At 46.4% G+C, this 18,495-nt stretch overlaps 1 protein-coding gene across 1 annotated transcript; it reads right to left on the reverse strand.

Moving 5' to 3' along the window:
- Positions 1-2,733: 2,733 nt before the first annotated feature.
- BTG4 (BTG anti-proliferation factor 4) lies at positions 2,734-5,551 on the reverse strand. The gene is made up of 5 exons (XM_077249801.1): positions 5,529-5,551; positions 4,406-4,610; positions 3,980-4,117; positions 3,699-3,906; positions 2,734-3,052 (listed from the first exon to the last, which is right to left on the reverse strand). Exons 2-5 carry the CDS (start codon positions 4,576-4,578, stop codon positions 2,867-2,869), a joined length of 705 nt encoding a protein of 234 aa, XP_077105916.1. The 5' UTR covers positions 4,579-4,610; positions 5,529-5,551; the 3' UTR covers positions 2,734-2,866.
- Positions 5,552-18,495: the final 12,944 nt, after the last annotated feature.

The following is an 18,495-nucleotide window of genomic DNA, read 5'->3' on the forward strand; positions in this document are numbered from 1 at the left end:
TCACAAACCCCCGACAGGATATGAGACATGGTTTACATACAGTAAACCATCTCATATCCCCTTTTTTTGCATATTCCACACTACTAATGTTAGTAGTGTCTATATGCAAAATGTGGGCGCTGTAGCTGGTAAAATAAAGGGTTAAATGGCGGAAAAAAATTGTGTGGGCTCCCACGCAATTTTGTACGCCAGAGCAGTAAAGCCAGTGACTGAGGGCAGATATTAATAGCCTAGAGAGGGTCCATGGTTATTGGCCCTCCCTGGCTAAAAACCATCTGCCCCCAGCCACCCCAGAAAAGGCACATCTGGAAGATGCGCCTATTCTGGGACTTGGCCACTCTTCCCACTCCAGTGTAGTGGTGGGATATGGGGTAATGAAGGGTTAATGTCACCTTGCTATTGTAAGGTGACATTAAGCCAGATTAATAATGGAGAGGCGTCAATTATGACACCTATCCATTATTAATACAATAGTATGAAATGGTTAAGAAAACACACACACTATTACAAAGTACTTTAATGAAATAAACACATGTTGTTGTAATATTTTATTAGACTCTTAATCCACCTGAAGACCCTTGTCACCTGAAACAAAGTTACAAAAAAAACAATATTCCATACCTTCTGTCGTTTTGTCCCACGTTGTAAATCCATCTGAAAGGGTTAACTAATTTTACAAGCAGAAGCCTGTTAATGCAGCCGCCCCTGCCTGTAAAAACCCCGGAACGAATGGATTGCTGGGGAATGACCGGTAGTTACCTTGAGTTGCAGTGATGCGCCCTCCGCTGGATATCCTCATGAACTGGAGCCTGGGAATTTTTCAGATGTTCAAATGTTACAAGGAAGTTCCCCTACATGAACTATTAAATGGCAACTGAGTTATTACAGCCAAGAGCGTTCTCGCCTTGTGAAGTGATACAGATGGGTGACCATGAATACAGTCTGTATCAGGTGTCCAGAAACACGTTCATTTGTACCACTTACAGTAGATGAACATGCCAAGATATCAGGTGCGAGCATATTTTTGTAGGTTGTCATCCAACTGTTTACTTGACTTCATAACCGATATCACAATGTACCAAATCTAGCCGTGTTGTCCCAACATCTCAGTTAACCTACATAGGACACTTATCCTTCTATAGAACATTAAGTCTCCAACACCAATCAGTCTTGATGCTAGATGTGAAGACCTAGTACACCCAATATTTTATTTATTTTTTTTTTTTAAATGAGCAGGCCCAATTTAGTAGTGTCGCCTGACATCAGAAACTGCACCACCCTTGCCAGTGGGTTGCAAGTGGCATACCAACTGTGCTGTAAAGTTGCAATACCAGACAGACCTTGATCAGGCATAGAGCGGTTTCTTAAAGTGTAAGAGCGAATTATCCAGGACTTCTATTTGTGGAGATCAATGCTGAATTGGAGGGGAATCCAATACTCCACACAACAGGGCCTGAAGTGGTCAGGCGCCAGCGATCAAGAACAGTATATGAACCTTTTGTAGGCCACCTGCTTTGGCTGTAGAAATGGGCCCAGTTATGTCTTGGGCCCCTGTGCATCAGTCCCTGCCAGACATACAGCAGCTCAGATTAGTAACATCAATAGGAGCTGCAGTACCAAGAGTGCCCATTTCACGGTGGGGAGTTAGAAGTATAAGGGTATGTGTCCACGTTCAGGAAACGCTGCGTTTTTGACGCAGCATCCAGATGTTACAGCATAGTGGAGGGGATTTAATGAGATCCCGTCTCCACTGTGCATTAAAAAACGCATGCGAAATTCCTGCAAAAACGCACATGCGTTTTTTCAGAACGCACCATGTTGCTACAATGAGCAAAATACGCAGGAACACCGCAGGTGACCTGCCAGTGACCTCAGGTGCATTTTCGGTCAAGATTTTACCTCCATAAAATCCTGACCAAAGCCTGAAGCAAACGTGGACACATACCCTAAGGGTATGGCTCCACGGTACGGCTTGCCGGCGGGTTCGCCGCAGCAGCGAAGCCGCTCGGCGCTAAGCTCCGCCCCCTTTCTGGGACGCGATGGTGCCGGATGTGTACAGTACACATCCGGGATCATCGCACCCCTCGCCATAGGGCCCTGTGATATGCCTTGCGGGGACGCTGCGTCCCCGCAAGGTGTACGGACATGCTGCGTTCTGAAAAGACGCGCAGCATGTCCGGAGTCGCAGGGCCGCCGCGTGCGTGTTTCCACGCATAGTGGAGACGGGATTTCATAAAATCCCCTCCACTATGCTGGAACATCTGGACGCTGCTTGTTTGACGCTGCAGCGTCAAACAAGCAGCGTTTACGTACCGTGGAAACATACCCTTAAGGTATGTTTCCACGTTCAGGAAACGCTGCGTGTTTGACGCTGCGCAGAGCCGCAGCGTCCAGATGTTACAGCATAGTGGAGGAGATTTTATGAAATCCCGTCTCCACTATGCGTGGTAACACGCACCCGGCGGCTCTGCGATTCCGGACATGCGGCGCGTCTTTTAAGATCGCAGCATGTCCGTGTACCTTGCGGCGATGCTGCAAGGTAAATCACAGGGCTCCATGTGTGGGGTGCGATGATGCCGGATGTGTGCAATGAACACATCTGGCACCATCGTGTCTCCAGAAGGGGGCGCAGCGGGTTTGCCGCTCCGTCCAAACCACGGGCCATCCTGAAGGTGGACACGTATCCTAAGGGAATTGTCACCATATATACACACACGTCAAGCCAGTAAGAAATAAAAGAATTACTTAATTTATTCATTTGTTAAAAATAAACATGTCAGTGCATAGATCATGTCACAGAACAAACATAAAAATATAAATAGTCAGTTTTCATAAAAACATTGTATAAAAGCAGAGCATTTTTTTATCATCGTTTTGTGTTCACCCAGTGATATCGGTCAAGGCGAGGGCCGGCAGCCTTTCTGTAGGGTTTGTAGGCTCTGTGCTGAGGATAGTAACCCGCAGGCTGGGGCTGGTGGTAGCCATCATTTGGGTAGTTCTTTCGGTGAGGGAATTGGGACCAGGTTTGTGTAGGTTGGCTGTATTCTGCGCACTGCATGAAAGACAGGACAGGGTTATGGGGTACAGACAGTAGTGCAACATGAAGACCTAAACAAGGAGCCATATTGGATTTCCACTAATGGAGAAAGGCAGAGTTAGGCTCATTTCCACTTGCGAGAAACATGTCCGTGTCTCGCATGTGGAAACCAAGCTGTGGCACCGGCACTCCAGAGCGGAGCGTGCGACTGCATAGGAACACATGGAGCTGCACACTCCGCTCCAAAGTGCCGGCGCCACAGCTTGGTTTCCACATGTGAGACACAGAAGTGTTTTTTTAACGAGAGTGGAAATGAGCCCTAACAGTATTTGTGGCAGAGCACCTGTGCGTTGGTTGATCATTTTGTGCCAAGACTTCACAGAATGACTGTTCAAACTAAATACAGGCACTCGGTGCTTCATGGCGGAGCCAAACCTTTACATACACTCCCCACCCTGCTGTCTCAATAAGGCCAGAACTGGCAGTGAAATAAAGGGGTGATTGAGGGAAAAGGTATATAAGTGGCCAGCTCTGTTGTGAAGTGCCGAGAGTCAGGACTTAGTTTTAACAGTCATTCTGTGCCGACAGTCCCTTTTAGAAAGCCAAACCTATGGTGCATCATTGCTATAGCATAGTAAGCCAGAAGTGGAGACCTCCATACCTTCGGGTGTGCCCGGTAGATACTCTTGGGATTGCTCACAGTAGGGATGGTCTTAGGTTCCTTTACAGAAGTCTCTTCATCAGAAGACGTCCCGGAGTGATAGTCAGAAGTGGCCTTCTCTATGGCGGTGCTAATTCTCTTTGACACGTTACAATCATCTTTACCCATGAAGCTTGCGATTGTGAATGGGTTGTTTTTCTCACCATATCTGTGCAGAAGTAGAACATAAGCTTTGCCTTCATACTTCTCACCAGCTATGCAAAATACACTCCACCACCTACCTGCAGCAGACTTCGAACGGATCCACCCAGATGGTCATTTCCTTTGGCAATCCAAGATCCTCAAAGTCTACGTCACTCTCAGCACAGGCTTGCTCCAAGACGGAGTCAACCGACTGACACTTATTAATTCTTATGCATCTGAAAGAGATTTTGCCTTTTACCAAACAGAAAAGCATTCAGAGCAGATAAGCAGCACATTGCTATACAATTACGGTACTTTGGCCTCCAAGTAATTCATATTGGCAATGTGGCCACCAAAACTACTATATGGGTGAGGGTTGTGAGATAAGAAACCTGCAATAGATATCAGAAATCTGCTTCCTTCTCCAATCACAAGTCCCTAATATCTGAAGTTAGACATTATGTAGATGATTAAAGAGAAACTATGGATTGGGAGAGGTGTAGCGATCATCTCAACCATCTTACCGAAAAGCTTGTCCTTTTGATGGATTTTCTGTATACCAGTGGGATTTATATCTTGCAAATAGGATGGTCGTCAGTTTGGCACCAAACTTTTCTATTTTCTGCTTGCTCAGCTTTTGGTGCTTCTTCACCAGCATCGTGATGAAGACAACGGTGGCGGCAATTTCTTCCTTCATTATTTAGTAAATGACACTGGGTGATGGAAGAGCTGTGGGGGGGGGGGGGGGGGGAGAAACAAAAAGGGGCATTTTATACTGAATTATTGCAGAAGACTGAACAAGTAGATAAGGCACTTGAAGAAGCGGCACTTTAATAAGTAGTGGGTTACTTAACCCCTACTGCTTTAGTGCTGTTAACCCTTCGAGGACAGGATTCCAGTGATCATGTGCTGCAGTTATGTCAGAAAGGGAAAGACAGCGCACATATGGTCAACTAGCAGTGTGAACAGGGCCTTGATCATCTGATTCTCCAGTGCATTCAGGGTTTCCAATTGTTAGGTTTTTTTTACTACACATTCATATTTTGGGATATGGAGAACCCCCCCCCCCCACACACACACACACACACACAGTCCAAGGGCCACATTGCCAGACAGCCTACCCAATGGGCCACAATAAGACAGATAGGTATCTAATATGTGCCAATGAATCTTTATGGCTCCTATTGATAAGGAGGAATGCAGTTCTCTAAGGCCTTGTTCAGCATTTGTAAGCCAAAGCCAGGGATGGGTGAAAAGCAGCAACAGGTTTCCTATTATACTTTTCCTGCAATTATAAGCCAAAAAATGCAACAGATATTCATGTCGGTCCACAGTAGAAAGTATCATTTGTGCAAAAAAATAAAAATAAATAAAAAAGGGGAAGGGTTAATGTCCACTGTGCATGGTCTTGTATATTCCCTCTTCGGGCTGCAATGGGTAGCCTGGGAAAAGTCAATTCTCAGCACAACCTGCAACCATTCCCAGTCATCAGAAACCAACCCATGAAACCAATTTTCAGGCTCAGAAAATTTCTACAATATAATTGACCCCCCCCCTGACATTGCAGAAGGGTAAAACCATCCATGAGACTCCGCAGCCTGGAACCCTCTGCTCTGCACACAAGTAGCCACTTGTCTCCATCCTCACCTGAGTACAAGCTTCCTCTGATGTAGCACACAGCTCTCTGATGGAGGATTAAATAGGAAGAGTCTTACCGACACAGGTGTTTCTAGATGTCATTAATCATTGGGAGCTCAGAGAGGGATCTGACCACATGTAGGCTAGAATCTCATGACCATTCTATGCAGGTTGGGGTATGTGCACATAATGTCTTTGTTCTGCCGATGGAGTCACCTCGTTTTGCTAGAGAAAGACACTTGAGGAAAACTGATGAGTTTAGGCTACTTTCACACTAGCGTTAACTGCATTCCGTCACAATGCGTCGTTTTGCCGAAAAAACGCATCCTGCAAAAGTGTTTGCAGGATGTGTTTTTTCACCATTGATTAACATTAAGCGACGCATTGTGACGGATTGCCACACGTCGCACCCGTCGTGCGACGGATGCGTCGTGCAGTGGCGGACCGTCGGGAGCAAAAAACGCTACATGTAACGTTTTTTGCTCACGACGGTCCGCTTTTTCCGACCGCGCATGCGCGGCCGGAACTCCGCCCCCACCTCCCCGCACTTCCCCGCACCTCACAATGGGGCAGCGGATGCGCTGGAAAAATGCATCCGCTGCCCCCGTTGTGCGGCGGAGACAACGCTAGCGTCGGGAACGTCGGCCCGACGCACTGCGACGGGCCGAGCCCGACACTAGTGTGAAAGTAGCCTTAGCGTCATTTTGTCCGGTTTCACTATACAGGCAATAAAAATGCTACTTCTTTTAACTGCGTCATGGTTTCCAAATCCTGAAACAGTTAGGCTATGTGCACACGTTGCGGATTGGGGTGCAGAATTTTCTGCATCTCCTGGCAGAAAACGCAGATGCAGATTTGATGCGGATTTTCTGCGTTTTTGTTGCAGATTTTATGTGTTTTTTGCCCCTGCGGATTTCTATAATGGAAGGGTGCAGAAGTGCGGCAGATCCGCACAAAAGAAGTGACATGCTCCTTCTTTCAATCCGCTGCGTTTTCCATGTGGAATTTTCCGCACCATTCGCACAGCATTTTTTTTTTCCTATTGATTTACATTGTGCTGTAAATCACTTTGCGGATCTGCAGCGTTTCTGCAAGGAAAAAAAAACGCTGCGGATCCGCAGTAAATCCACAACGTGTGCACATAGCCTTAAAAGAAGTAATAATAGACTGAACACATGCGCAGCAATATTGTTTTTGATATTCCTTTTCAGCAGCACTTTTGCGGAGCTTTTTTTTCAGGCAAGCTACGGAAAAAGACGTCATATGCACAAATCCTTAAAAAACAACGTTTTGGATAGAATTTGGCACCAAAATCCACATTTAATACCACTTCAAATAACTCTTGGAACAAGCGTCCTATTCATTTCCATAGAAAAACACACCTAGAGTGCACATGGGGCTGATTATTTTCCACGTGGACATAGAGGCAACATTCTAATTTCTGAGGCGCATCGGCTTGAAAAAAATGTTTCAGATTTGACGTCTGAATCAATAGAAAAAATAATTTAACAATTAAAAAATGAACGCCAAGAATCGTAAAGGAAAAATGTGGAGGAAAAACTTTTCAAATGTGACGAGTACAACTTGTAGTTGGGCAAAAACTTTGCTACTTTTGGCACTTTTTGAAAAGTGAACTGAGCTTAGCAGAAGGCGGCAAATTCTTTATCATTTCTGCCACAAACGTACTAGAGCCCCCAACCTGTAATAGACGGCTCAGTGCGTGTCGGCTGCTGCGGTTCTCGGTCGTACAAGTCCTACAGGAAGATGCACCACGGAATACAATGATCTTCTGCAAAGCACAAAAGATAAGACATTTTTCTCATCTAACGAGTGATTGACAGCCTCTTTAAAATTAAAGATAATCTCGTTTTAAAGAATTCTCATTCACGGTAATCTGTGAGTGTAAATGCAGCCTAAGAGTGCCCCCTGCTGGTATGAGGATAATATGGTCTAGAGAGCCATAACATACTGACATAGCTGTATGAATGCGGATCTGTCACCAGGTGTCACGAACTCACGATACAAGCTGTATACACTATTAATCAGGTGGGTTAGACCTGATGAGGCTGATATACTTACTGTGAAGTTCCATTTAGAATGGCTGTATTATTCCAAATGCACACATTCAGTATTTGGTGCATTTTTAACCCCGGTATTTGTAAGCCAAAACCAGGAATGGGTGATAAATTGTGAAGGGGTGCAAATGTTTCTATTATGCTTTAGCTCTGACTGTTCCACTCCTGGTTTTGGCTTACAAATACTGGGGTAAAAAAACTCACCAAATACTCAATGTGTGCACATGCCCTTATCCTGAGCATCTAGCCAGGGATGGATTAAAATATGCTCAAATACAGTAGTTATGACATTAATTTTTTTTCCATATAGTAAGTACACCAGTCTCATCAGATCTAAGAGATGGGGGTTTTCCCCTTTTTTTTAATCATCTTTGGTTAATTTCAAATGAATGTTTTCATGCCTGATTTGTAGAGGTAAGTGTCAGGCTAACTATGGTTCTTGATATCCCAAAGTGACACATGATATAAATACACTAAAATCCAGTTGCATCATGGTGCTCTGCTCCGACATCCGCACATACGACCTGTGACCTCTGCCTGTGTACCCGCTGCCCACAAGGATATTGTACTTCATTAGCTCGGTGCAGGAATCTAATCCTGCAGGATTTATGTAGTTTATGGAAACCAGGGTCATACACAGAAACCATAGCACCCTAGAACTAATCTTAGCGTGGATCTAATGGTGGTTAGATGGTCATAGCCCCGGTAATGTCAGCACGCAGTATAAGCGGGGTGCCAGTATTTCGGAACTGGTTGCATCCTCAGTGGCTTTGCCTAAAAACTCAGGGTTGGTTGGACCATTTTTTTTTTTTTAAGTAGAATAAGAATTTTGGACCCCATCCCATTGTCACTGCTGGACTCATAGCAGTGCCGTGGGATTTCTCTATGGTGGATCCATTGCTGAATGTAGTGGTGTCAGTACCACAGACTCTCCAATAGATGGCGCCAAAGTTCACATTGTGAGATCTGCACTAGTAAAGAAGAGTAAGGCTATGTTCACACGATCCTTTTTTTTATCCTTTTTTTGATCCTTTTTTTTTCAGGTCCTTTTTCCATGCAGGGTACAGTCCAATGTTACTCTATGGAAAACAAAAACCGCTGTGCCCACTATCCTTTTTTTCTCAGGCAAATCCGCGAGGATTTGCCTGCAGAAAAAAAGAAGTACCATGTCACTTCTTTCTGCGGATTCAGCTCCTGTTTTCAACAGGCACCAATAGGAAAGTGCTGTTGAAAACCCGCAGAGGAATCTGCAGAAGAAACTGCAGGAAAATCAGCAGTGCAGTTTTGCACTGCGGGTTTTCCAAATCAGGACCTGAAAAAAAAAGGATCAAAAAAAGGATCAAAAAAAGGATCGTGTGAACATGGCCTAAGGGTATGTGTCCACGTTCAGGATTGCATCAGGATTTGGTCAGGATTTTTCATCAGTATTTGTACGCCAAAACCAGGAACGTGTCCACGGTCAGGATGGCCGGCGGTATCGTCGGACCGGCGAAGCCGCTCGGCGCTAAGCCCCGCCCCCTTTCTGGGACGCGATGATGCCGGATGTGTTAACTGTACACATCCGGGATCATCGCACCCTCGCATATTACTTGCGGCGACGCTGCGTCGCCGCAGGTAGCACGGACATGCTGCGATCTGAAAAGACGCGCAGCATGTCCGGAGTCGCAGGGAAGTCGGAATGCGTGTTTCCACGCACAGTGGACACGGGATTTCATAAAATCCCCTCCACTATGCTGGAACATCTGGACGCTGCATGTTTGACGCTGCAGCTCTGCGCAGCGTCAAACAAGCAGCGTTTACTGACCGTGGACACATACCCTTAGGCTACGTTCACATTTGCGTTGTGCGCTGCAGCGTCGGCGCCGCAACGCACAACGCAAACAAAAACGCAGCAAAACGCATGCACAACGCTGCGTTTTGCGCCGCATGCGTCCTTTTTTGCATTGATTTTGGACGCAGCAAAAATGCAACTTGCTGCGTCCTCTGCGCCCGGACGCGGGCGCCGCAGGGACGCATGCGGCGCAAAACGCAAGTGCGACGCATGTCCATGCGCCCCCATGTTAAATATAGGGGCGCATGACGCATGCGGCGACGCTGCGGCGCTGACCGCAAATGTGAACGTAGCCTTAGAGCCCCGTTTACTCTTTTGTGACCTTTTTGGATGTCTGATGTGGCCTCGTCTCGTCTGCTATTCCATCCTTCTTCTCTGCTCAATTTCTAAAAGTTAACATTGACAAAACAGAATTCATCATCTTTCCCCATCTCACTCAACACCCAACAGACCTGTCCATCAAAGTCAAGGGCTGCTCACTCTCGCCAGTCCCACAAGCTCGCTGCCTCGGGGCAATCCTTGACTCTGATCTCTCTTTCAAAGCAAACATCCAAACCCTTTCTACCACTGCCGACTCCAACTCAAAAATATTTCCCGGATCCGTACATTACCAAGAATCTGCAAAAACCCCAATCCATGCCCACATTATCTCCCGCCTTGACTTCTGCAACCTCCTGCTCTGTGGCCTCCCCTCTAACACTCACGCACCCCTCCAATCTATTCTAAACTTCTAAACTCTGCTGCCCGACTAATCCACCTATCCCCCTGCTATTCCCCGACTTCTCCTCTCTGTCAATCCCTTCATCGGCTCCTCATTGCCCATAGACTCCATTACAAAACTCTAACCATGACATTACCTGCACGCAACCTCTGATCCTCACAAGATCTCCTTTTCTACACCCCTCTAATCACTTTTTCCCATAATTTCACACTAGATTTCTCCCGTGCATCCCCCCTACTCTGGAACTCTCTACCCCAACATATCAGACTCTCATCTACCATGAAAACCTTCCAGAGGAACCTGAAGGCCTACCTCTTCCGACAAGCCTACAACCTGCCGTAACCAGGGGCGAACCAATCATGGTTGCAGTCGTCACCGCTGCAACCGGGCCTGCTGGGTCAGGTGCCCGCCGATGCCAGCAGAAACTTCAACTGGATGACTATGGGGATGACTATGAAGTGCATTTTACTTTATGTAGGACTATGGGGAGTGCATTAGATTCTATGGAGAACCATGGGAGTGCATTATACTACATGGAGGATTATGGGGGGCGACGTATACTATATGGAGGACTATATGGGGCTCATTATACTATATGGAAGGCTATGTAGGGCCATTATAATATTTGAAGGGCTATATGGGGTGCATTATACTGTATGCAAGCAATTATACAGTATGAAGATTTGTGTGGGGTCCATTATACTGTGTGGAGGGCTGTGTAGGGGCCATTATACAGTATGGTGAGGTGTGGGGGCCATTATACTGCATGGAGGGCTGTGTAGGGGTCACAGTTGGGGGATCATACTGTGTTGGGGTCACCATACTTTGCCTTTGGAGTTGAGGTGGGATACAGTAGGGTCATTATACTGTGCATATGGAGGCTAATGTGGAAGAATTCACTATGGGGTATCATACTGTGTTTGGGGGCACTTTCGTTGGTATCATACTTTATGGGGAAATGAAAGAGTAATCTAGGACTTCAGCAAGAGGAAAATTGCTATGTAAAGTCTGGAAAGTTGTGAGATATGCTTTCCTTTGACCCTGACAATTATTTATCTCTTTTTTTTTAGGGGGGCTGAATTAGGCTAATTTCACACTAGGCTAGCTCCGCCTATTTCTGCATGCGGCCGGCATGCGGCCTGTGTACCTATCTTTAACATTAGGTACGCAGGTCGTGCAGCTGTATGCGGATGCTTCTGCATGCGTTGTTTTGACGATGAGGAAAAAAAAAGAAATTGCTACAAGTTGCGTCCTACGCTGGTCGCCGCATCGTCAAAACAATGCATGCACGACCTGCGTACCTAATGTTAAAGATAGGTACACAGGCCGCATGCCGGCCGCATGCAGAAATAGGCGGAGCTAGCGGCGGAGGTGCGGCCGAGGGTGGGGCTTCACGGAGGAAGTCCGCAGCCCTCCGCAGCTGCTACAAACGCTAATGTGAAACCGGCCTTAGAACTTCTGCTATGGGGCCCCATGATTTCTATGTAGAAAGCTGGCTGTGCGAGGATCTCTGGTATTTATAAGGGGTGAGAAGGATGGTGAAAATAACCAAATTTTGAATAATTTTGTACAGAAATATAGAAGTAACAATTCATATCTTCATCTCGCTCTCCTCTCAGCACTCATTCCAGCAACACACAGTCACTAACCCAAGCGTTGGCCTCAAAGTTCCTCCTACGTATGTGTCCCCTCCATATTCCACCTACTGGAGCTTTCATTCTATAGATATTAATATGGAGACGGCCCTCTGCAGATAAAACAGGCCTGACTCTTCTGGGAAGGATTTCAACAAGATTTTCGAGGTGCCTATTGTAATTTTTTCCCCTTCAGCCAGAAGACCTTTTGTAAAGTCAGATATTGATGTTGGGGAGAGGCTGGGCTCACAATCTCCAATCCAGTTCATCCCAAAGGTCTTGGATGGGTCTGAGATCCAGTCTCTGTGCGGCCGCTCATGTTCTCCCCTTCCATGTCTGTATGGACCTTGTGCAGTGGGCACAGTCATAAGGCAGTCCCCAAAATCTTATGTAAAGGTGAAGCATTAAGCTTTCCTTCCGCTATAACTAAGGGGCCGAGGCCAACCCCCCGATAACAGCCCACAGTATTATGCTCCTCCAACCCTGGCACAATAACACCACTAAAAAGCTCCGGCAACTGTCCAGGGTTACAGAGCGGCATTGGAATAAAACACATTCACAAGATGACTTCACTGCATTCAAACAGGCTACACTCGCTTATAAATCTGCTCTCCCCTCTGCTAAACAGGCCTACTTCACAGCTCTCGTATCTTCTCTATCCTACAACCCCAAACAGTTATTCAAAACCTTTAACTTCCTCCTCTGCCCCTCACTACCCGCTCCAACCTCCCTCATCTCTGCTGAGGACTTTGCCACACACTATAAAAATAAGATCGACCAAACAGGGCAATTCTTCATTGTTCAACCACCACAACCCCTTTGTATACCAGACCAATGCCCAAACCCCATAACCTCCCTATCCAACATCACTGAAGGGGGGCTTAATTGTATCCTCCCCAAATCGCACCTCACCACCTGTGCGCTCGACCCGATCCCATCCAACCTCCTCCCCAACCTCACCACCACACTTATCCCATCCCTAACCCATCTCTTCAACCTATCACTAATTTCTGGCACCTTCCCTTCTGCTTTCAAACATGCCACAATCACGCCTATCCTTAAAAAGCCAACCCTCGATCCAACAGCTATGTCCAACTATCGCCCAATATCGCTGCTCCCATTCGCTTCCAAACTCCTGGAGCAGCACGTCCACGCTAAACTTTCCTTCCACCTCTCATCTAACTTGCTCTTTAACAATCTACAATCTGGTTTCCACCCCCATCACTCAAATGAGACAGTTGTGACCAAAATCACTAATGACCTACTTACAGCCAAAGCTAACAGACAATACTCTGTACTCCTCCTTCTAGACCTGTCCTCTGCTTTTGACACAGTTGACCACTGCCTCCTACTACAGATCCTCTCCTCCTTTGGCATCAATGACCTCGCCCTATCCTGGATCTCCTCATACCTTTCCAACCGCACATTCAGCGTCTCCCACTCCCACACTACCTCCTCATCCCACCCTCTCTCTGTGGGAGTCTGTTATGATCCTGAGTGGCTGAGGACCATGAATAGACCAGCAAGTGAATAAACTAAGGACAAGCTCTAGGGAGATGGTAACTGAACTGATCGCAAATCTGAACCTATTCAAAACAACTAGAGGTAGCCGGTGAACGTGCCTAAAAAATTCCTAGACGTCTCGAGCCAGCCTGAGGAACTAGCTACCCCTAAAGAGAAAGAAAGACCTCGCTTGCCTCCAGAGAAATAATCCCCAAAGATATAGAAGCCCCTAACAAATATTAACGGTGAAGTAAGAAGAAGGCACATACGTAGGGATGAAATCAGATTCAGCAAAAGAGGCCCACTAGTACTAGAAAGCAGAAAATAGAGCAGGGGTCTATGCGATCAATAAAAAACCCTTACAAAATATCCATCCTGAGATTTCAAGAACCCACGCACCAACTAATGGTGTGTGGGGAGAAACTCAGTCCACTAGAGCATCCAGCAAGCGAGGGAATCACATTTTAGCAAGCTGGACAAGAAAACATGATAAACACTGCTGATCAAAAAAAAGCAAACAAAACTTAGCTTGTCCTGGATGGACTGGGAGCAAGGTAGTCAGAAGGAATCTGAGTAGCACTGATTACATTGACAGCCGGCAACAAGTGGAAGTAAAACAGAGCTATATAGGAACCTCCCAGAGGATAACGAACCAGCTGATAGCCAGAGACCAGCAGGATAACAAACAAAGCCACCAGGGGGAGCCCAAAGCAAAAGTCACACCATACCACCAGTGACCACAAGAGGGAGCCCGAAAACAGAGTTCACAACAGGAGTCCCCCAAGGCTCTGTTCTAGGACCCCTTCTTAATCTATACACTTGGCCTCGGACCACATCATAAAGTCTCATGGATTCCAGTACCACCTTTATGCTGATGACACTCAGATCTACCTTTCTGGCCCAGACGTCACCTCTCTGCTGTCCAGAATCCCATAATGTCTATCAGCCATATGCTCCTTTTCTCCTCTCGCTTCCTCAAACTCAATGTGGACAAATCTGAACTCATCATCTTTCCTCCATCTCACAGATCTTCTTTACCTGACCTAGCTATCGCAATTAACGACATCATGCTTTCCCCCGTACCGTAAGTCCGCTGCCTCGGAGTAACCCTTAACTCTGCCGTGTCCTTCAAACCGCACATCCAAGCTCTTTCCACCTCCTGTCACCTCCAGCTCAAAAATATCTCCAGAATCCATTCTTTCCTCAACCGTCAATCAACTAAAATGCTTGTGCCTGACCTCACATCTCCCATCTTGACTACTGCGACATCCTTTTCTGTGGCCTCCCTGCTAACACCCTTGCACCTCTCCAGTCCATCCTTAACTCTGCTGCCCAACTAATTCATATCTCTCCTCGCTACTCGTCCGCTTCCCCCTCTGCAAATCTCTTCACTGGCTCCCATTCCCTCAGCGTATCCAGTTCAAATTACTAATACTGACCTACAAAGCCATCCATAACCTGTCTCCTCCATATATCTCTGAACTAATCTCCCGATATCTCCCCTCACGTAATCTCAGGTCCTCCAAAGACCTCCTTCTCTCCTCCACTCTTATTCGCTCCTCACCCAACCGCCTCCAAGACTTCTCCTGAATATCCCCATCCTCTGAAATTCTTTGCCCCAACACGTCCGACTATCAACCACATTCGGATCCTTCAGACGGAACCTGAAAACCCATCTCTTCAGGAAAGCCTACAGCCTGCCCTGACCCCGCTGCCTCCTCACCACTACTGAAGCTACCACCTCACCAACACTGGAGCTCCTGGAACCCTCAACCTATTGTCTCCATCCCCACCATCCTGTAGAATGTAAGGCCGCAAGGGCAGGGTCCTCTCCCCTCTGTATCAGTCTGTAATTGTTAGTTTGCTTACTGTAAGTGATATCTGTAATTTGTATGTAACCCCTTCTCATGTACAGCACCATGAAATCAATGGTGCTATATAAATAAAAAATAATAATCTGTACAGGGGCATAATGCAGTCAAAGGGTAACGTCCTCCTGGAATCACCAAACCCAGACTCGTCCATCAGACGCAGATAGAGAAGTGCGATCCCTCACTGCACAGAACACGTCTCCTTCAGAGTCCAGTGGTGGCAGCTTTACACCACTCCATCCGATGCTCGGCATTGTGCTTGGTGATGTACGGCTCGGGCATGAAGCTCCCGGCGGGGACGCAGTCTTTGTGCTGATGTTAATAACAGAGGAAGTCCAGACTCCGCAGTTATGGGGTCAGCAGAGCGGTGGTAACTTTTATAACCTCTGATCCTCAGTACTCTGCCCCCACTCTGTAACATTATGGGGTCTCCACTTCGTGGCTGAGTTGCTGCAGTTCCTCCCACTTTTCAATAATATCACTCACAGGAGATGGAGGAAGATTCAGGAGGACGAAATGTCATTAATGGACTTGTTATACCAGGGGGACCCTTTTACAGGATCATGTTGGTAACAGTGAGCCCTTATACACCTGGGGGGCAATGGGGACAGATGTTATAGACCCGGGGGAATGAAATTGAATGAGAATTCAATGATTAAGACGTGGATCTCAATACTGTTCTCCATAGAGTGCATGTCTGATTCAGTAGATGCATAAATTCCCCTTAAAAATAACAGCGCTGTGAACCCTTTTCTTCCGTGTTGTGCCTTGTCTCTGATATTATTCCTGGAAATGCACAAATAAAATGATAAAATGTCAACTGGTTGTTTCCATTCCACTTGTCAATGGGGTGTATCTCTAAAAAGTCTGTTCAATTAGGTGGTAGTATATATTATCTACTGATGTTGTCTTTATTCTGGATACTTCTATCTTGTATTCCAAATTTTACTTAAGGTACTGTAACTGTTAGGAAATGTGAATAGTGTCTGTATAGAAGGTAAATGCGAGCAAGTGAAGCATGGCATGCATGGTACAATACTCTCCGTGAGTGGCATTCTCTTACAGGCCCAGACAAGCCCAAAGTATTAAGATATTCTCATGTGACACAATGGATGACTGGACTCTACAAAGAAACCAAGACACATAAATACTGCTTCCTGAAACGCATGGCACAAACTGTGCCGTCATCCCGTCTATTAATAAACAGGAACCACACGTGAATAATGCGGCTCATTTGTCCTGACTTTTACTACTTCAGTCCAGCTTTCATTGTGACGTATCTGTGATATTCGGTTTGTGGTCCTTCCAATGTAAAAAGAAGAACCTTCATCGCTGAATGAGGATACGTAGGATAAGGTGAATCCAAAAAGTAACTTATTAAACCAACAGATGATGATGTATTACAACGTTTCGGCTATATGGCTCTTTTCAAGGGTATCTGAACATACAAACATAAGATATGTGAAAAAACTTATAATAAACATATGAAAAACATATACTAAACAAAGTATAGCCATTATCTTTACACATCTTATGTCAATGGAGGGAATCCATAGTACCAAGATGTGAAGCTCCAGAGATGTGAAGACATCTTACTGATACCGCTGATGTGCTATATGTACACTGCTCAAAAAATAAAAGGGAACACTAAAATCCCACATCCGAGATATCACTGAATGAAATATTCCAGTTGCAAATCTTTATTCATTACATAGTGGAATGTGTTGACAACAATAAAACATAAAAATGATCAATGTAAATCAAAGCTAATATCCCATGGAGGTCTGGATTTGGAACGATACTCAAAATCAAAGTGGAAAATCAAATTACAGGCTGATCCAATTTCAGTGGAAATGCCTCAAGACAAGGAAATGATGCTCAGTAGTGTGTGTGGCCTCCACGTGCCTGTATGACCTCCCTATAACTCATGGGCATGGTCCTGATGAGGCGGCGAATTTTCTCCTAAGGGATCTCCTCACAAATCTGGATTAAAGCACCAGTCAACTCCTGAACAGTCTGTGGTGTGGTGGATGAAGCGAGACATGATGTCCCAGATGTGATAGATTGGGTTCAGGTCTGGGGAACGGGCGGGCCAGTCCATGGCGTCAATGCCTTCATCATGCAGGAACTGCTGACACACTCCAGCCACATGAGGCTTAGCACTGTCATGCATCAGAAAGAACCCAGGGCCCATTCCTCCCGCATATGGTCTCACAATGGGTCTGAAGATCTCATCTCGCTACCTAATGTCAGTCAGGGTACCTCTGGCGAGCACATGGAGGGCTGTGCGGCCCTCCAAAGAAATGCCTCCCCACTCAATTACTGACCCACTGCCAAACTGGTTTTGCTGGAGGATGTTGCAGGCAAAAGAACATTCTCCAGAGTGTCTCCATACTCTGTCACATCTGTCACATGTGCTCAGAGTGAATCTGCTCTCATCCGTGAAGAGCACAGGGCACCCATGTTGAATATGCCATTCTTGAGGGTCTCTGGCAAATGTCAGTCGCTCTGCATGGTCTTGGGCTATAAGCTCAACACCCACTTGTAGACATTGAGCCCTCATACCACCCTCATGGAGTCTGTTTCTGACAGTTTGAGCAGACAAATGGATGTTAGTAGCCTGCTGGAGGTCATTTTGCAGGGCTCTGGCACTGTTCATCCTGTTCCACCTTGCACAAAGGAGGTAACGGTCCTGCTGCTGGGTTGCTGCCCTCCTTCGGCCCCCTCCACAACTCCTGGTGTACTGGCCTGTCTCTTGGTATCTGCTCCATGCTCTGGACACTGTGCTGACAGATACAGCTACCCTTCTTGTCACAGCTCACATTGATGTGCCATCCTGGATGAGCTGCCTACCTGAGCACCTTCTGTGGGTTGTAGACACCACCTCATGCTACTGTACCTCTAGGGGTGAGGGAAATAACAAAATGCAAAAGTGACCAAAACAACAGCTAAAAAGGATGAGAAGAGAGAAATGGTCTGTGGTCACCCCTGCAGAACCACTCAGATGTCATTTGAGTGCATCCTGGCGTTTTCTACAAAACCATTGATTTATATGGTCAAGTGCTATCCGAATAAAAAATTGCATATGTGCACGGCCCCATAGCATAACATTGGTCTGCGTGCGATCCGATCTTTTGTAGGATCACACTTGTACCGAAAATACAGCCCTATATTTGATCTATGTCTTTGGAGCGCCCCCCAGACGCAGGGCCGCGGGGTACTCGGTACCGGGCTTCTCTGTCTCAGTTCTGGGGTTGTCACAGTGGCTAGACCCAGTCCGTGACCCTGCTAAGGGGCGTCCAATGAAAGGTGTAGGTGGTGGTGCATGGTGCAGGTCGCGA

This window comes from Ranitomeya variabilis, chromosome 4, assembly GCF_051348905.1.
Source record: "Ranitomeya variabilis isolate aRanVar5 chromosome 4, aRanVar5.hap1, whole genome shotgun sequence".
Taxonomy (NCBI): domain Eukaryota; kingdom Metazoa; phylum Chordata; class Amphibia; order Anura; family Dendrobatidae; genus Ranitomeya; species Ranitomeya variabilis.

Coding starts and splice junctions, on each gene's coding strand:
- BTG4 (XM_077249801.1), bottom strand. CDS start 4,578: ATGAAGGAAGAAATTGCCGCCACCGTTGTCTTCATCACGATGCTGGTG. Junction 3,907..3,979: donor CCGTTCGAAGTCTGCTGCAG/GTAGGTGGTGGA, acceptor ACTTCTGCACAG/ATATGGTGAGAAAAACAACC. Junction 3,053..3,698: donor TCTACCGGGCACACCCGAAG/GTATGGAGGTCT, acceptor TCTTTCATGCAG/TGCGCAGAATACAGCCAACC.